Source organism: Gymnodraco acuticeps, unplaced genomic scaffold (assembly GCF_902827175.1).
Source record: "Gymnodraco acuticeps unplaced genomic scaffold, fGymAcu1.1, whole genome shotgun sequence".
Classification (NCBI taxonomy): Eukaryota; Metazoa; Chordata; class Actinopteri; order Perciformes; family Bathydraconidae; genus Gymnodraco; species Gymnodraco acuticeps.
In genome coordinates, this window is record NW_022991383.1 from 26,396 (window position 1) to 39,532 (window position 13,137).

The 13,137-nt window shown below is 40.9% G+C and overlaps 1 protein-coding gene across 1 annotated transcript; it reads right to left on the bottom strand.

Annotated features, from left to right (window-relative positions):
- Positions 1–3,227: 3,227 nt before the first annotated feature.
- rbm24a (RNA binding motif protein 24a) lies at positions 3,228–11,803 on the bottom strand. Its single transcript, XM_034241297.1, is given in 5 exon segments — positions 3,228–4,222; positions 4,224–4,323; positions 9,666–9,720; positions 10,075–10,198; positions 11,349–11,803. Coding segments are annotated over 5 exon segments (699 nt in total). The 5' UTR covers positions 11,517–11,803; the 3' UTR covers positions 3,228–3,970.
- Positions 11,804–13,137: the final 1,334 nt, after the last annotated feature.

A 13,137-nucleotide genomic window follows, 5' to 3' on the forward strand; every position in this document is an offset into this window, starting at 1 on the left:
TAGACCAGCCAGGAGGGAGTTGCAGTAGTCTAGGCGTGAGATGACGAGATCAACCAGGTTCAAAGGAGTACTCAACTGATTAATGATTGCAAGTTCTGTGATTATTGATAGCAATGTAAAGAAAATGGTCCGTGGGTGCAGCAGAGGCCAATATTTGTTTGACTGTAGCATACTGCAAAGAACTTTACGTTTCAACTTTACATTTTTGGTCCTTGAAAGGCAATTGGTTTTTGCAGCAAGGCAAGACAATAAAATGTCAATACAATTATGTTTTACTGTATGGACGCATACATGAATGCAACAGTGTGAACAGTGCTTCACTTCATAAAGACAGTATCTTGACTGGGACTACTAACACAAAGATTATTCTGCTTGCAACTTCTTTTTTTTAATCGCTCTCAATCCAAAATGCATAATGGACATTCAGTAGTTTGAAATCCTTTCATAAACAGCAGATGACTAACATATCCATCCCTAAACCCTAAAATGTTGACTATGTGGGGGGTGATAAACGTTAGTTCAATGCAGGAAATACATAATTTATAAAGGTATGATACAGTGAGACCAAGAATTAAGATATTTCAGAGCTTCTTAATTTCTCAATGAGGAATTTCTACATTAGTAATTAAACCCACAGTTTGTTTTAAAACTGATACAACTTCTGATTATTCTTATTATTGGTGTATAACAGACAGGTAATGCTTTTAATCTGACTATTTACTATTCGTTAACAAAGACTCTAGTTACAAGGTATAAATAAAAGATAGTTAGAACGTAGGGCTAACTTTAGTAAACTGATCCTGGGTGCCACGTCAAAGTCATATCAAAACGTCATCACAGCTCTGCATCATCAGTTAAATAAAGTAACAGCTTTAATTGTTATCATGGTGTCAGATGCTATGATAGCACCTGTTTTTACCCATAAGGCTTTGTTGTGACCATGCTGTGTCATGATCACCCCACTATAGTTTTAGGTTTCACCAAGGCCCAAAATACTCCCTGTAGCCGAGTGGCAGAGACACAGCAGCATGTTCTTATTAACATGACTTATTGATTAGAGGATGAATCATTAGTCTTTAGACTTTATTACGTGTCAGAGGTATCCAAACTTTGGGTGTGACTGGGAGTGTTTAAAATGACGTCTTCTCAAAATGGTTTCCCAGTGGCGGGGAGCGGAGCAGTTTGTCACCTCACAGATGTTGCTCAGAGAAAGACTTACAGCTCAAGACAGACAATCTTTCTCTTTTGTCGATTATAAACTGTGCTCTATCTTAAAAGTCGGATAACGCATGATGGCTCAAAGGCAACAGGGCTGTGACAACACCACTGTCGTGAAAAAATGGGGGGGGGCAATGGCATTTTGAAATTAAAAATCAATTAAAAATCAATGAAATAAATATGAAATTACCCAGCTATCTGTAAGGGAAAAAAAGATGAACTAACATTTCATAGCGTAGAGTGCTATGATTTTCCCTTTTTTGTGCATATTGTTTATATTTTTGCACAAATGATATCTAAAGTATTTCATTTCACAATTATTTTATATTGAACATAGCAGGCACAAAGGCAATATATTCATTATGCTCATGAGGGTGTGTAAGGCAGACTGAAAGGCTACATTGGAGGAGGATCACACAAATGTAAAAGATCAAACACTTCCTGCACAAAAAGATCATCATATTCATTCAAATAGCCTGTCATGCGAGATGAAATGCACTCTTCATGAAAATAAATGTCACCAAGCTTTTTAAATATAGATCATTTTATTCCAATTTTAAGTAAATGGTGTTGAAATTCTGCAGTAAAGGTATTAATATCAACATGACCTTTGCATTTAAATACACTTTACATGCCTTCATCCAGTGACAATGAGAAGCATCCTAAAAAAGTTTTTTTGTCATTTATTTTTCATATTTCCCTTGTAAGAAATAGTTCAAGTATAAAAATTCCCGACAGTGTAAAATAGCCCATCTGATGAATATTAAGCAAAAAGAAGCACAGCGAATGAACCCTTGACAACGACTATACATTCTAGTGGAGAAAGCAGCATTTTCGCTTGTTTTTTGTGAAAGTTATTATTATTTATTCCTCTCATCTAAACACAGAAGAGTACAATCTCCATGCAAACAGGCCTGCATTTAAATAAAGTTCCTTCCCTACAAAAAGGCATTAAGCTAATGTCATGTTCTAAAGAATCAAAAAGATTAAAAAAATAAAAGTACAGTGAACATAACAGTATCTTAAATAACTCCTACATTGACATTTTTGGTTGAGTATGTTAATAATAATTATAATAATATTACTAAAACTAATCAATAACTTATATATGCCTTGAGATGAGTACATAATATTAATAATACAGTACCGCCACTAAGTCTCTACTCTCAGAGCGTCAACATCGTCAACCCTAAAAAATAAATATCTTAAATAGTAGATTTATCTTTTTTTTGGTGTTTTTTTCCTCTTAAATAGCAGTAAAAATGTAAGGCACACAGACCGACATTACGTCAAAGAGTCCTCTTCACCCCACCTGGTGATCTCGACAGACATGAGGCAGGTCAGTTGTCGAGTAGCTTTGGTGAAAGTGTGTGTGAGTGTGTACCTGACACCAGACTACAGCAGCACAGAGGTGGAAGTGCTGACAGCTGCATGACTGAGGGGGGGGGGCTCTGCTGTGGGGCACTGCGTTGGGTGGAGGTTTGTGAAGTTGGTTCCCAAATGGGCCCAGCCGGGGATTAAAATGTGACAGCTCAACAAACGAGCACAAGTGATGCGTTCTTTCCAGAGTGATCCGTCTGTGTGGCGCAGCGCTGTCCTCCCCCACCACCAGCTGCTCTCTCTCTCCCTCTCTCTCTCTCTCTCTCTCTCTCTCTCTCTCTCTCTCCATCCCAGAGGCAGAGAGAAACACAACTGTGCTGCCTTTGTCTTTGACTGCTATGTGTGCAACTCTGGATGCATGTGTCTGTGTACGTGTGAGTGAAACATGTGGAAAAGCGACAGGTTTAGTGTTTCTCATTGTCTGAAGCCGTTTTCAACCTCCCTCCTTTTGTCAGTGCGTTCGCTTTGTTTGCCAAGTCCCCCTTTAGTCCAAGAATCAAGTCAGAGTTGATGACATTTTCAGTTTTTTTGTTGCTTTTCTTTGTTTTTTTGTCTCCTGGTGATTTGTTTGCTTTGCATAGGTCAAGAGGTCGAGACACAGAGTAAAAAAAAGGGACATTCAGCATCAGGAAGATAAAAAGGTAGTTCATCAAATAAGTGTGACACAATAAGTTAGGACTCCTCGACTTCCTGACAGAGGTCACATTATAATAGCTAACATGTTGGAAACGGTTCCATTTCCCTGATTATCAGAAAATATTAACTCCTAAAAATGCACTTGATATGACAAAAAGAACAAGAAGAGCCCCCAATGTGTAATAATAACAATAATAAATATATATGTTATGAGGGCATAAAATAACCGAAAACACTTGTGGTAAAACCACAAATGAAAAATAATAGACCTAAACTAACATTAAAGACAGCAATAGGACTTAAAGGCTTAGTTCAACACCTATACCAACCACAGGGATTAGTTCCTGCTTCTCTTCTAGAAATAATTACTCTACTACAATGATAATAGTAATGATAATAGTAATAACAACAACAATAATAGTAAATCACTTTCCATTATGTGTTCTGCAACTTTTTTTCATTTTCTCGTTTTTTGGTTGAAGCACAGCAAGTTGGAAGGTTACTGTAAAAGGTTCCCACCTCACCATCATCATCATCATCATCATCATCATCACTACCACCACCATCATCACCACCACCATCATCACCTTTTTAAAGCAACTCTGCCTACGAGTCGCTGACACGCCCGCCCTTAAAGCCAATCCCTCTTCCTTTTCCTTCGCCGCTCCTCCTGACCAATCAGCTGTGGCCGGGGGCGGGGCTCCTCGCTCTGCATGTCCAGTGGTTGCAGTGGCTGCTATTGCATGCGATCGGCTTGCATTTGCTGAGGCTGGTATTGCCCGAAGGCGGCGGCAACAGCGGCGGCTGAGCCCGGGGCGGCGGTGGCCAGAGGCTGCTGTACTGCGTAGCCGTACCCCGCGGTAGCCATGTAGCCTGCGGCGGCGGGGGAGGCGGCGTAGGGATACTGCTCATAGGCAGCGGCTGCAGCAGCACTGGCTGCGGCGGCAGAATACTGAGCGTAGGCCGCTCCAGTGTAGTCGATGTAGGGGGGAGGAAGCGTTGGAAGGTGCACTGGCTGTAGGCTGCACATGAGGGATGACCATACTAGGCTGTACGAAGGCCTGAGGGTACATATAGTGAGCCGGGATGCTGTGAAACAAACACACATATGAAAGGTTAGATTGATTCACACAGAGTTGATTGCACCTAAACCCCAAACCCAACTCCATCACACTGCGGCCAAGCGCCCGCCCACCACCCAGCCCCAGTCCAATCCACCAGTCAAGAACACCAAGGAAATGCCTGCTAGTAGGGATTAGAACAATATAGGGTTGCCAAAATAGAAATCTCTCTGTGAAAAGAAGACTTTAAGGTGAGGAAAACTGTGGCTCACTCAGAAACTCAAAGAGTGGTATGATTACATTTCGAGGTCATTAGGAAATTGGGAAAAGGTTTTTAGATATTTCCTGTTTGGTCAGTGTTTAGTTTGTGAAGGCAGAGCTACAGAGAGGCAGGGGGAGGTGAGATGAAAAGGAGAAGAAAGAAAAAAGTTTGAGATCTGTAACCTGCAGCTCGGTTGTCCGTCACATGTGGATTTGGCTCTGAGGCCGTCCCCCTGCCCTCTGGAGGGGGGGGGGGGAGGGGAGGCTTACAGTGGGCAGGGGGTGCGGACAGAGGAGATGAGCCCAGGGAAGCATTGTGAAAATGTCACTGCCACTTTGACAGCTGGACAGTTCTCAAAAAGGGACGCTGCTGGCCATTTCCCCCTCCGTGTCGGGACAAAGAGGTTGCAGGGGGAGCCGGGACTAGGCTCCGCACCCAGAGGGATGTTTCGATTAAATAAACAATTATGAACAATGAGCACATTCTGTCCTCCATTACATAGCCTTATCCTACCCCCCATACTCTATAAGGCCTGGAAACTCAGTTGGACAGCGAGCATGAGGGGAGCTTTGGAAATGTACACTAATGGATCAGAGAAGTCTCGACTTTTGACTGTAGGTGGAATAATGTGATTTTCAGTTTGTGGTGACCTGGAAAACAACCCTCCCTTTCCCCTTTACAGACACAATTGGAGTCAAATTCAATTTCCCTTTAATTCAAATTAAATGAGAAGCATCAGGCTGGACAGAAACACATTTGAGATGTGTTTCTCGATATGTGAGTTTAAAAGAAGATGGATCAAAACATCTGTTGAAAGAAAGTCCAAGACAACCAAATATAATCAGTCGAGTCTGCATAAATGAACATCAGGTGGAAAGAAGGCAAGGAGGTGCAGAAAATGTTAAAGGTGGAAAGGCAGGATCTATCGTGGCAACCCTATTGTGAGCACTCCATTATCCAATCCAACCCACATCTCAACCCAAAACAGTGCACCAGGAGAAAAACAGGAAAAACAAAACAACAGCAAGGCGTCAGAGAGGAAGAAATATGTAAAAATAGTCCACCTCCACTAGACCGATTACAGGCACAACGACAAGGGCACTGCACAATCACTCCACGGAAAGACACAGAAGGAAAAGGGAGGAATAAACTGAGTAAATGGGTATGTAGTGGTTTGGTGTGTCTGTCAGTAAAGGTCAAAGATCAACATAAGCACATAGATTGGACCCATTGTCTTTAAAGTCCAGTCACAAAGTAACTGCATTGAAAGGTTTAGTGTTTTTTTCAGACTATCTCCAATTTGAAAAGCCTCCGAAAAAACATTTGAATCATCAAACCCTCCTTTGAAATCACACTAATGAAACTCAGCAGGTTTCCAGGAGGAGTTCTTAAACTAGGGATGCAATCGAACTCCTAATCCTCACACAGAGGGACATTTCCTGCCTATTATCTGAAGTCAAAAATCAGTGAATTTCCCCCCCCCCCAGCAGACAGGGAGGAAGCTCTTTATACTGGAGGTAGATGAGACACTGTCTGAAGGGCCATTAGCCAATATGCATAAAAAGCTAACATTAGCCTGATTGGAGAAACACCAATACACATAGCAACAGCAACTCTAATGAATACGCAAACACTGTCACATGACTCTGTCTGGGTTTTCTCACACAAAATCTATGCACAGGTTTAACACAACTACTTACAAAATGAGAACCCTTAAACTTTATTTACAAATCAGATTTAATGTGGTGGACCACCAATGGACTGTGAGGATAATTCAAATGTCAGGTTCTGGTATTTATTTTATGCTGTGCTTGCTGATCTGTCACTTTGTAATCATTTTTGTTTAACCATCTATTGTATTACCTTATTTAGTAGGTAGCTAATTAGTTGATTTAATCCACATGTCTGTAAAGCTGAGTTAGGGTAAATACTGCAATAACACCAGTTTAGATTTTTTACCAGACATCTGAAACAGACAAGTTGATGAAATAATCTTAGTCAATTTAGACCAAAACCAACTATTTATCCAATGATCAACTAACAGGCAGGGGCTATCATAGAAGAGCCTATAGACCGCTGGTCATTTATTCTAGAAGCTGGAGCAGGGCTGGAGACTACATCGGCCATTACTATGAATTGCATTGTGGGTAATGCCTGGTTTAAAAACAAAATAAAAACGAGTGGAATAAAACATATGTTTCTTGTTCTACTGCACTAATTGTTATACTGTTGATTAGACTGTTTGCTTAAACTTTGAACCCTTCAGTGTTACTCATACTCATCTCTACTGCTCTCAAAATGCATCTACTAACTCAGCACATTTTTGGATTGTATCTCTGCTGTCTCTAATCCTACACTACTGCTGTATCTATGGGATGTTCTGGTATACTAAGAGACATAAACAAGTACACACACTTAGCATAAGCAGAGGTTTTGCTCATGGGAAGCAAAGCTCTGGCTGACCCATCTAATGGGCCCAACTCATAACAAATACCCACGTTTCCCATGCAGTAGTCCTGAAGTAAGGAAGTATATGGCTGCTTTGTGAAGCCATGCTGGTGGATATGGGGTTACGACTTCTGTGTGTGTTTGTGTGTGTGTCTTTACTGGAATGTCATGTTCACACAACCCAGCTGTCATTAAAGTTCAAGGCTAAATAAAGGATCTCTGCCATCGTGCATGGTGTCTGCAGAGGGCGGGTCAAACGTACACTGAGGTGAGAGGATCTAATGTGTGTGATTTTGCACTATGAAAGTGTCCGAGGTCTGCAGCACACACACCTGTCTCGCTTCGACAGAGTTAGACTTTTGATATTATGACTGAGACAGATGGACCTGGTGTCTAGTTTCTCTTCACAAGTGCAGCCAGACTTGAGTGATAATCCACACTTAGAAAGCTACTTGGATCATACATTGAGAGAGTTTTGTAAGAGCAGAAACGCACCTTTTGTTGTTTTAGTTTATTAGCAGTTTGAGGATGTGAGACAGACAGCGATTAGCTACAGCTAGCAATTATCTGCTTGTGTCATATTTTCTTACAGTTAGTCTTTTAGAAGCATTATTTACCTTCACATTAGGCAGATTTTTACTTATTAGCAATATGATGTCTCAAAGATTACATTTTGAGGGTGCAGTTTATTGGTATGGGAACTTTGTAGCTGACTTTGTAGTTTTCTCCACTTCAATCAATCTGTCTCTACAATGTGACCTTACATATTGATTTGCATTCTTATTTTGAACCAAGTCAATACTTTTTTTCAGCAAATAACTTCCTTACATGTGTTCAGAGCGTTTGCACTATGCGCCTATTGTGACAGAGAGACAGAGGCTTCTGGTTCAATCTGATTATATGTGCATATGGAAAATTAAGCACAATAATGTGTCCCCAAAAACACCCGACCTGGCCCTATTTGAGTGGCCCCCTGCATTGCTATTAAATGACAGAGAGAGATGGTCCCTAACCAGACCCCCCCAACACACACACAGACAGAGCTTCATGCGACTGCAGCGTCAGCATTCAGGGCTTTGTGTGACACAATGGGTGCGCTTGTTTTCCTTAACACCACGAGCCCATGTGACGAAAGCTCGCTCCGATAGAATGAGGGAGCGAGAGAGATTTGTTTGTGTCACACTAGAGACTTTGGGACTATGTGGACGGACAAAGACACACACTCGTACAAACACAATAAGAGCACATACTCCAATGCAACCACACATGTACACACATAAATACACATATTGCTATGACAAGAGCTCACATAATAACTGTTTTCATTCCCAAGACATCCACATTTCTGATGGTGCTACGTTACCACAAGTCTTGTATGTGTGGTGTAGAGAATAGAAAAGACAAAGAGATACAGAGACAGGAAGGAAAACAAAAGAGTTGTAATGAATTGACCAGCGGTAATAAGAAGGAGACAGTTTCATAGGGGACTTGTTGCTGCTGCTACGTTGTGTTAATGTGAGAAACTGCTAGTAACACCAGGAAGATGCTAAAGTCACACACAAGCAGTGATGGGTTTGGTTATTTTGGGGGAAAATATGTGAGGTATGGGAGTGTTTAGGGAGAGCAATAAAAAACACACAGAAAAATGCACCACTCACTCCAACAAGACAGCCAGAAGAACACATTAAACATCCAGTTAAACAAAACAGGTCAACCACAAGCTAAAAGCAAAACAAAAATCTCATCCTTGGCAAAGATAACACGCTTCCACAAAACAAGAAAAAAGATCACCCCAAAATCAATCCAGCTCCTTTTTTTTTTCATTAAAGTGAGAAAGCACACGGTTTAGCTAACAACACCACTTCATAACCGCACACAAAGCTCTAAGTTCTATTCAAATAAAATAAAAAAATCAGGTCAAAACCCACATACATGCATCTATAATCACCATTTTGAGAGCTTTTTTGTGTGTTTGAGTCTAGAGGTAATTCCTTTCTCTGATCTGTGATTATTGCAGAACTATTCCACAAACCAGCACAGTTAGCTTAACCGAGAGTGAGCCTGTCGGACCAGAGAAAGATAGATAACATTGAGTCAGGCTGGAAGCTTCCATCATTGTCCACTCAGCACACACACACACACACACACACACACACACACCACACACACACACACACACACACACACACACACACACACACACACACACACACACACACACACACACACACACACACACACACACACACACACACACACACACACACACACACAGGAGGCCAATGGGATGATATCATATCAGCTCTCTCACACACAGGCACACATGCACATGTACACACACACACACACACACACACACACACACACACACACACACACACACACACACACACACCACACACACACGTTCAACAGGCTAACCTAGAAAAGGCAGTTTGACTGGCTGTTTAGTGGACAGTGACAAAGGTTCAACATCTTGTCCACCTAAAATTATCAGCTGTTAAATATTTGGGGGGAAAAAGATAAAAGTATAAAAAACAGACTGATAGTAACAATCATCACACATTAAACTGAGAAAATGTCAAATTAAAACATGTTTGAATCATTTAGTACCTAAATATTCAATGTGTACAACCCTCTCAAATAGTCTCAGTACTTACCCATAAGGCCTTTGGATGAACGCAGGGTGAATTTGGGGAACACCAAAGGTAAAACCTGCAAAAAAGTAAAGACGACAGCATTAATCTCTTGAATAATTGGTTTAAAAAACATTGTCACAACATGTTCTAACATTGATTGCAAGCACCTTAAAAACAAACAACCCTGAGGAGGAACTCAAAAAGGACTGACTTGATTTTTGCCAGTAAAACCAACGTCTGATGCCTAATAAAATATATGTTCAACAAAGACATGCTGATTAAATGTTGGATTTACTGAGCGGGAATATATGATATTTAGAGACTACATCTGCACGTCTGACTGCACATTTTTGAAGAAAGACACCCCATTCCTGCGGCTTTTGAGGATGTTTCTTGTGTGTTTTATTGCTCCTCATTTGTCTGTCCTTACCTTGCTGCATCACCCGAGGCTTGGCCCCCAGGTAGGCCAGGTTGACGTTGGCCTTCCTGCCGTCAATGATGGGGTTGGGGTCCTTACAGGCCCGGTCTGCAGCCGAGCGGTCCGCCATCGTCACCTGACGGAGCAGTCAAAAACACAGAGCATGAGAAAGATGAGGAGAATTCAAAGCTGTGTGTAATTTGCTTCATTTTCCTACTGATTGAGCAAAAGCTATAACTTCATAGGAGGACAACATCTCTTTGTGTGTGTATGCCTTTCTGTGTATTTCTCTGGTCATTATTAACAGTAGCAAGTATTTGGCAGCACACACTTCCCTGTACTTCATATGTATGTGTTAAAACTATCAACAGTGTAAAGGAGCCAGGATGGTGGAGTGACTGAACATGGCTCCCTTACTGCTCTCATTACAGACTCTATTGCTCTGCTCACAGCCCCAATAGCCGGCATCTGTGTATCATGTTTTCATTGTAAAGCACTGTTTTTGAAAGCTGCTCGGCTAATACGGTATAAATATGGTAATGCTACAACAATAAAGAGGAAATGTGGGGAAAGTTGGAGATAATACATCTCAGTTGAAGATAGTAAGGTTAGTTTCTTCATACAATAGATATGTGTGCATATCAAGGGTGACTGTGCAACTTGGTACATCCTCTTGAATATGAGCCAAACTTCAAATAGATTACTTTATAGTCTTTAAAGAGGCCAAATAAGTTAGGGTACCTCCTGGCAGCCTTTAACATATATGTTTTAGCATCTGTTAAACATAAATGTATACATGAATGAACTAAAATAGGTATTTTGAAACACTGTCTGAGTTAGCAATTTAACATTGCGTCTTAATGTGTTTTGTCTATCGGTTTTTATGACAAGGGGGAGTCAAATATTTTAGTTTTAAACAGATTTGAGATAATGAAACAGTGTCACGGGGTCAGAAAACTTAAAAACATCATCATGAGATTTTTCCTCAGGCCACCAGAGCTGTCAGTGTGGGAGCAGTTCACTTTAAAAACGTGCCAGGGCGCATACCAACGCGCAACAAGTCGGTGGTGCAAGATTGCAACTGACGACTTTAGGCACTGTTATCACAACATAAACACCCCATGACTGCAGATAAGATAATGTTAATCATGATGTTGTGACAGACAGAGACTGCCGCGCGCTTAAGACGCGTAAAGTCAGGACTTTTCCCACATGCGTAAAACTTGTGTTGTGTTCAGTTGAGTTTAAAAAGCGATATACTTGTTATTAAAAAGAGTGATACTTACGAATCCATATCCCCTGGACTTGCCGGTCTGCCGGTCCGTTATGACCACCGCTTCTTCAATCTCACCAAACACCTCAAAATATTTCCTGAGACTTGTATCCGTGGTGTGGTAGGGTAGACCCCCGACAAAAATCTTTGTGTAGGTCGTGTCCTTTTGCGTGGAGTGCATCGTTAGTGCAAATACAATAAATATTAGCAATATAAAAAAAGAAAAGTGCAATGTCTCCTTATCAGTTTGGATGAAGAGAGAGAAAAGAGAGAACAGCTGGCTCTGTTACTTTTTTCAGAAGAGAAAACACAACAACAATTAAGCCTAGAGGTAGATGTATCTTCCGACAGTTAAGAGGAGAGTTATATGGAGCGGATTGTCCCACAGAGACCATCAGGTGTTTCCAGCTCTTCTTGGTAACTCTGCTGTCTAACTAAATAGGTTTGGGACCCATTCCTAAAAGCGCTGTTGCTAACTCCACCCAGCTCTCTGTCCATCTCTGCCCGCCCACAAGCGCGCAAACAGCTGGAAACCTGCACAGCGTGAAACACTGGAGCTCCTTCACAAAAAAAGAGATCCTCCTACTAGAATCACGTTTAATTAACCATCAGGGGCAAACAAAACCTGATTCCACTGATCATATGTTGGGGACAAAGAGTAGCAGGGGCTTAAAAAATAACTCATTGTTTAAAAAAGGGATTATTTGTGTGATTTGCACATCCTTACACTGTCAATATTTGTTGATTTGGGTTACGGGGTAAAACCAGACTTGCACTATTCCTTAGAAAAGTTCTGTCTTGATTTTCATTAGACTTGCATGGATTAGCCCCCCTGAAAAAACAGCTGATTAGGGTCTTGACACAGCTCAGGGACAGACACATCACAGCAGCCAAAGCAGACAGACAGGTGCAGTTTAAGCACTTGTGGGGGGTGGACAGAGTTTTGCCAAGTTTATGTGCCAATGCAGACAGAAATAAGGCATAGATTGTGAAAAGTGTAACCTGAGTTTGAAAAGTGATATCAAACTTCTCTCAAGTGTTGTTTTTAATTGTTCCTTAACGGTTTGGTCATAAAGTAATGAGCCTAACCCATCAACAGGTTTGAATGTCCAATCCATATCATATTTATATGATAGGGACCTCATTTGTTAGATCTTTGTTTTAAGTTATAACTTAAAACAAAGATCTAACAAATGAGGTCCCTATCAATATATATTTTGGGTAATGAAACCGTTGTGCTGAATTAAGCCTTATATCATCTTTTTTTTTTTAAACAAGGTGATCCCAATTTAATAGTTTAATCAAGTGAGACCTGTCTTCCAAACTGACAGATGCATCGTGCGTCATATGATTATGCACAACTGTATCACAATGGTAAAGGATCAAGTCAGAGATCTATTCAAAAGTCTCTGAACATCAATAATTAACATAACTTGTGGCAGCATGGCCTCGGCTGGCTGCTGGATGGAGCTTTGGTTAATTCAGCCCCAGTAATGTGAGAGGGAAGCCTGCTGTCTGTAAATCATTCATGGCGGCTCCGCTTCTGTGAGCAGCATATATCCTGCCTACATGTAACACTGTGAGTTGACACATTTGGGAACATTGTTGAGTGTTATCAATGTTCTTGTTTAAAAAAAACGTGTTCAATCCTGTACTATTTTTAAAAAAGTCACATAACTCAAGCCAATTAAAAATGTCAGAGACTGATGGGTATGTGTGTTAGTTTGTAAATACATGCTTTAATAAGGCCATACGTGTGATTATAATACACACTTCAATTATATATTTGTTCTTAAAGGTGG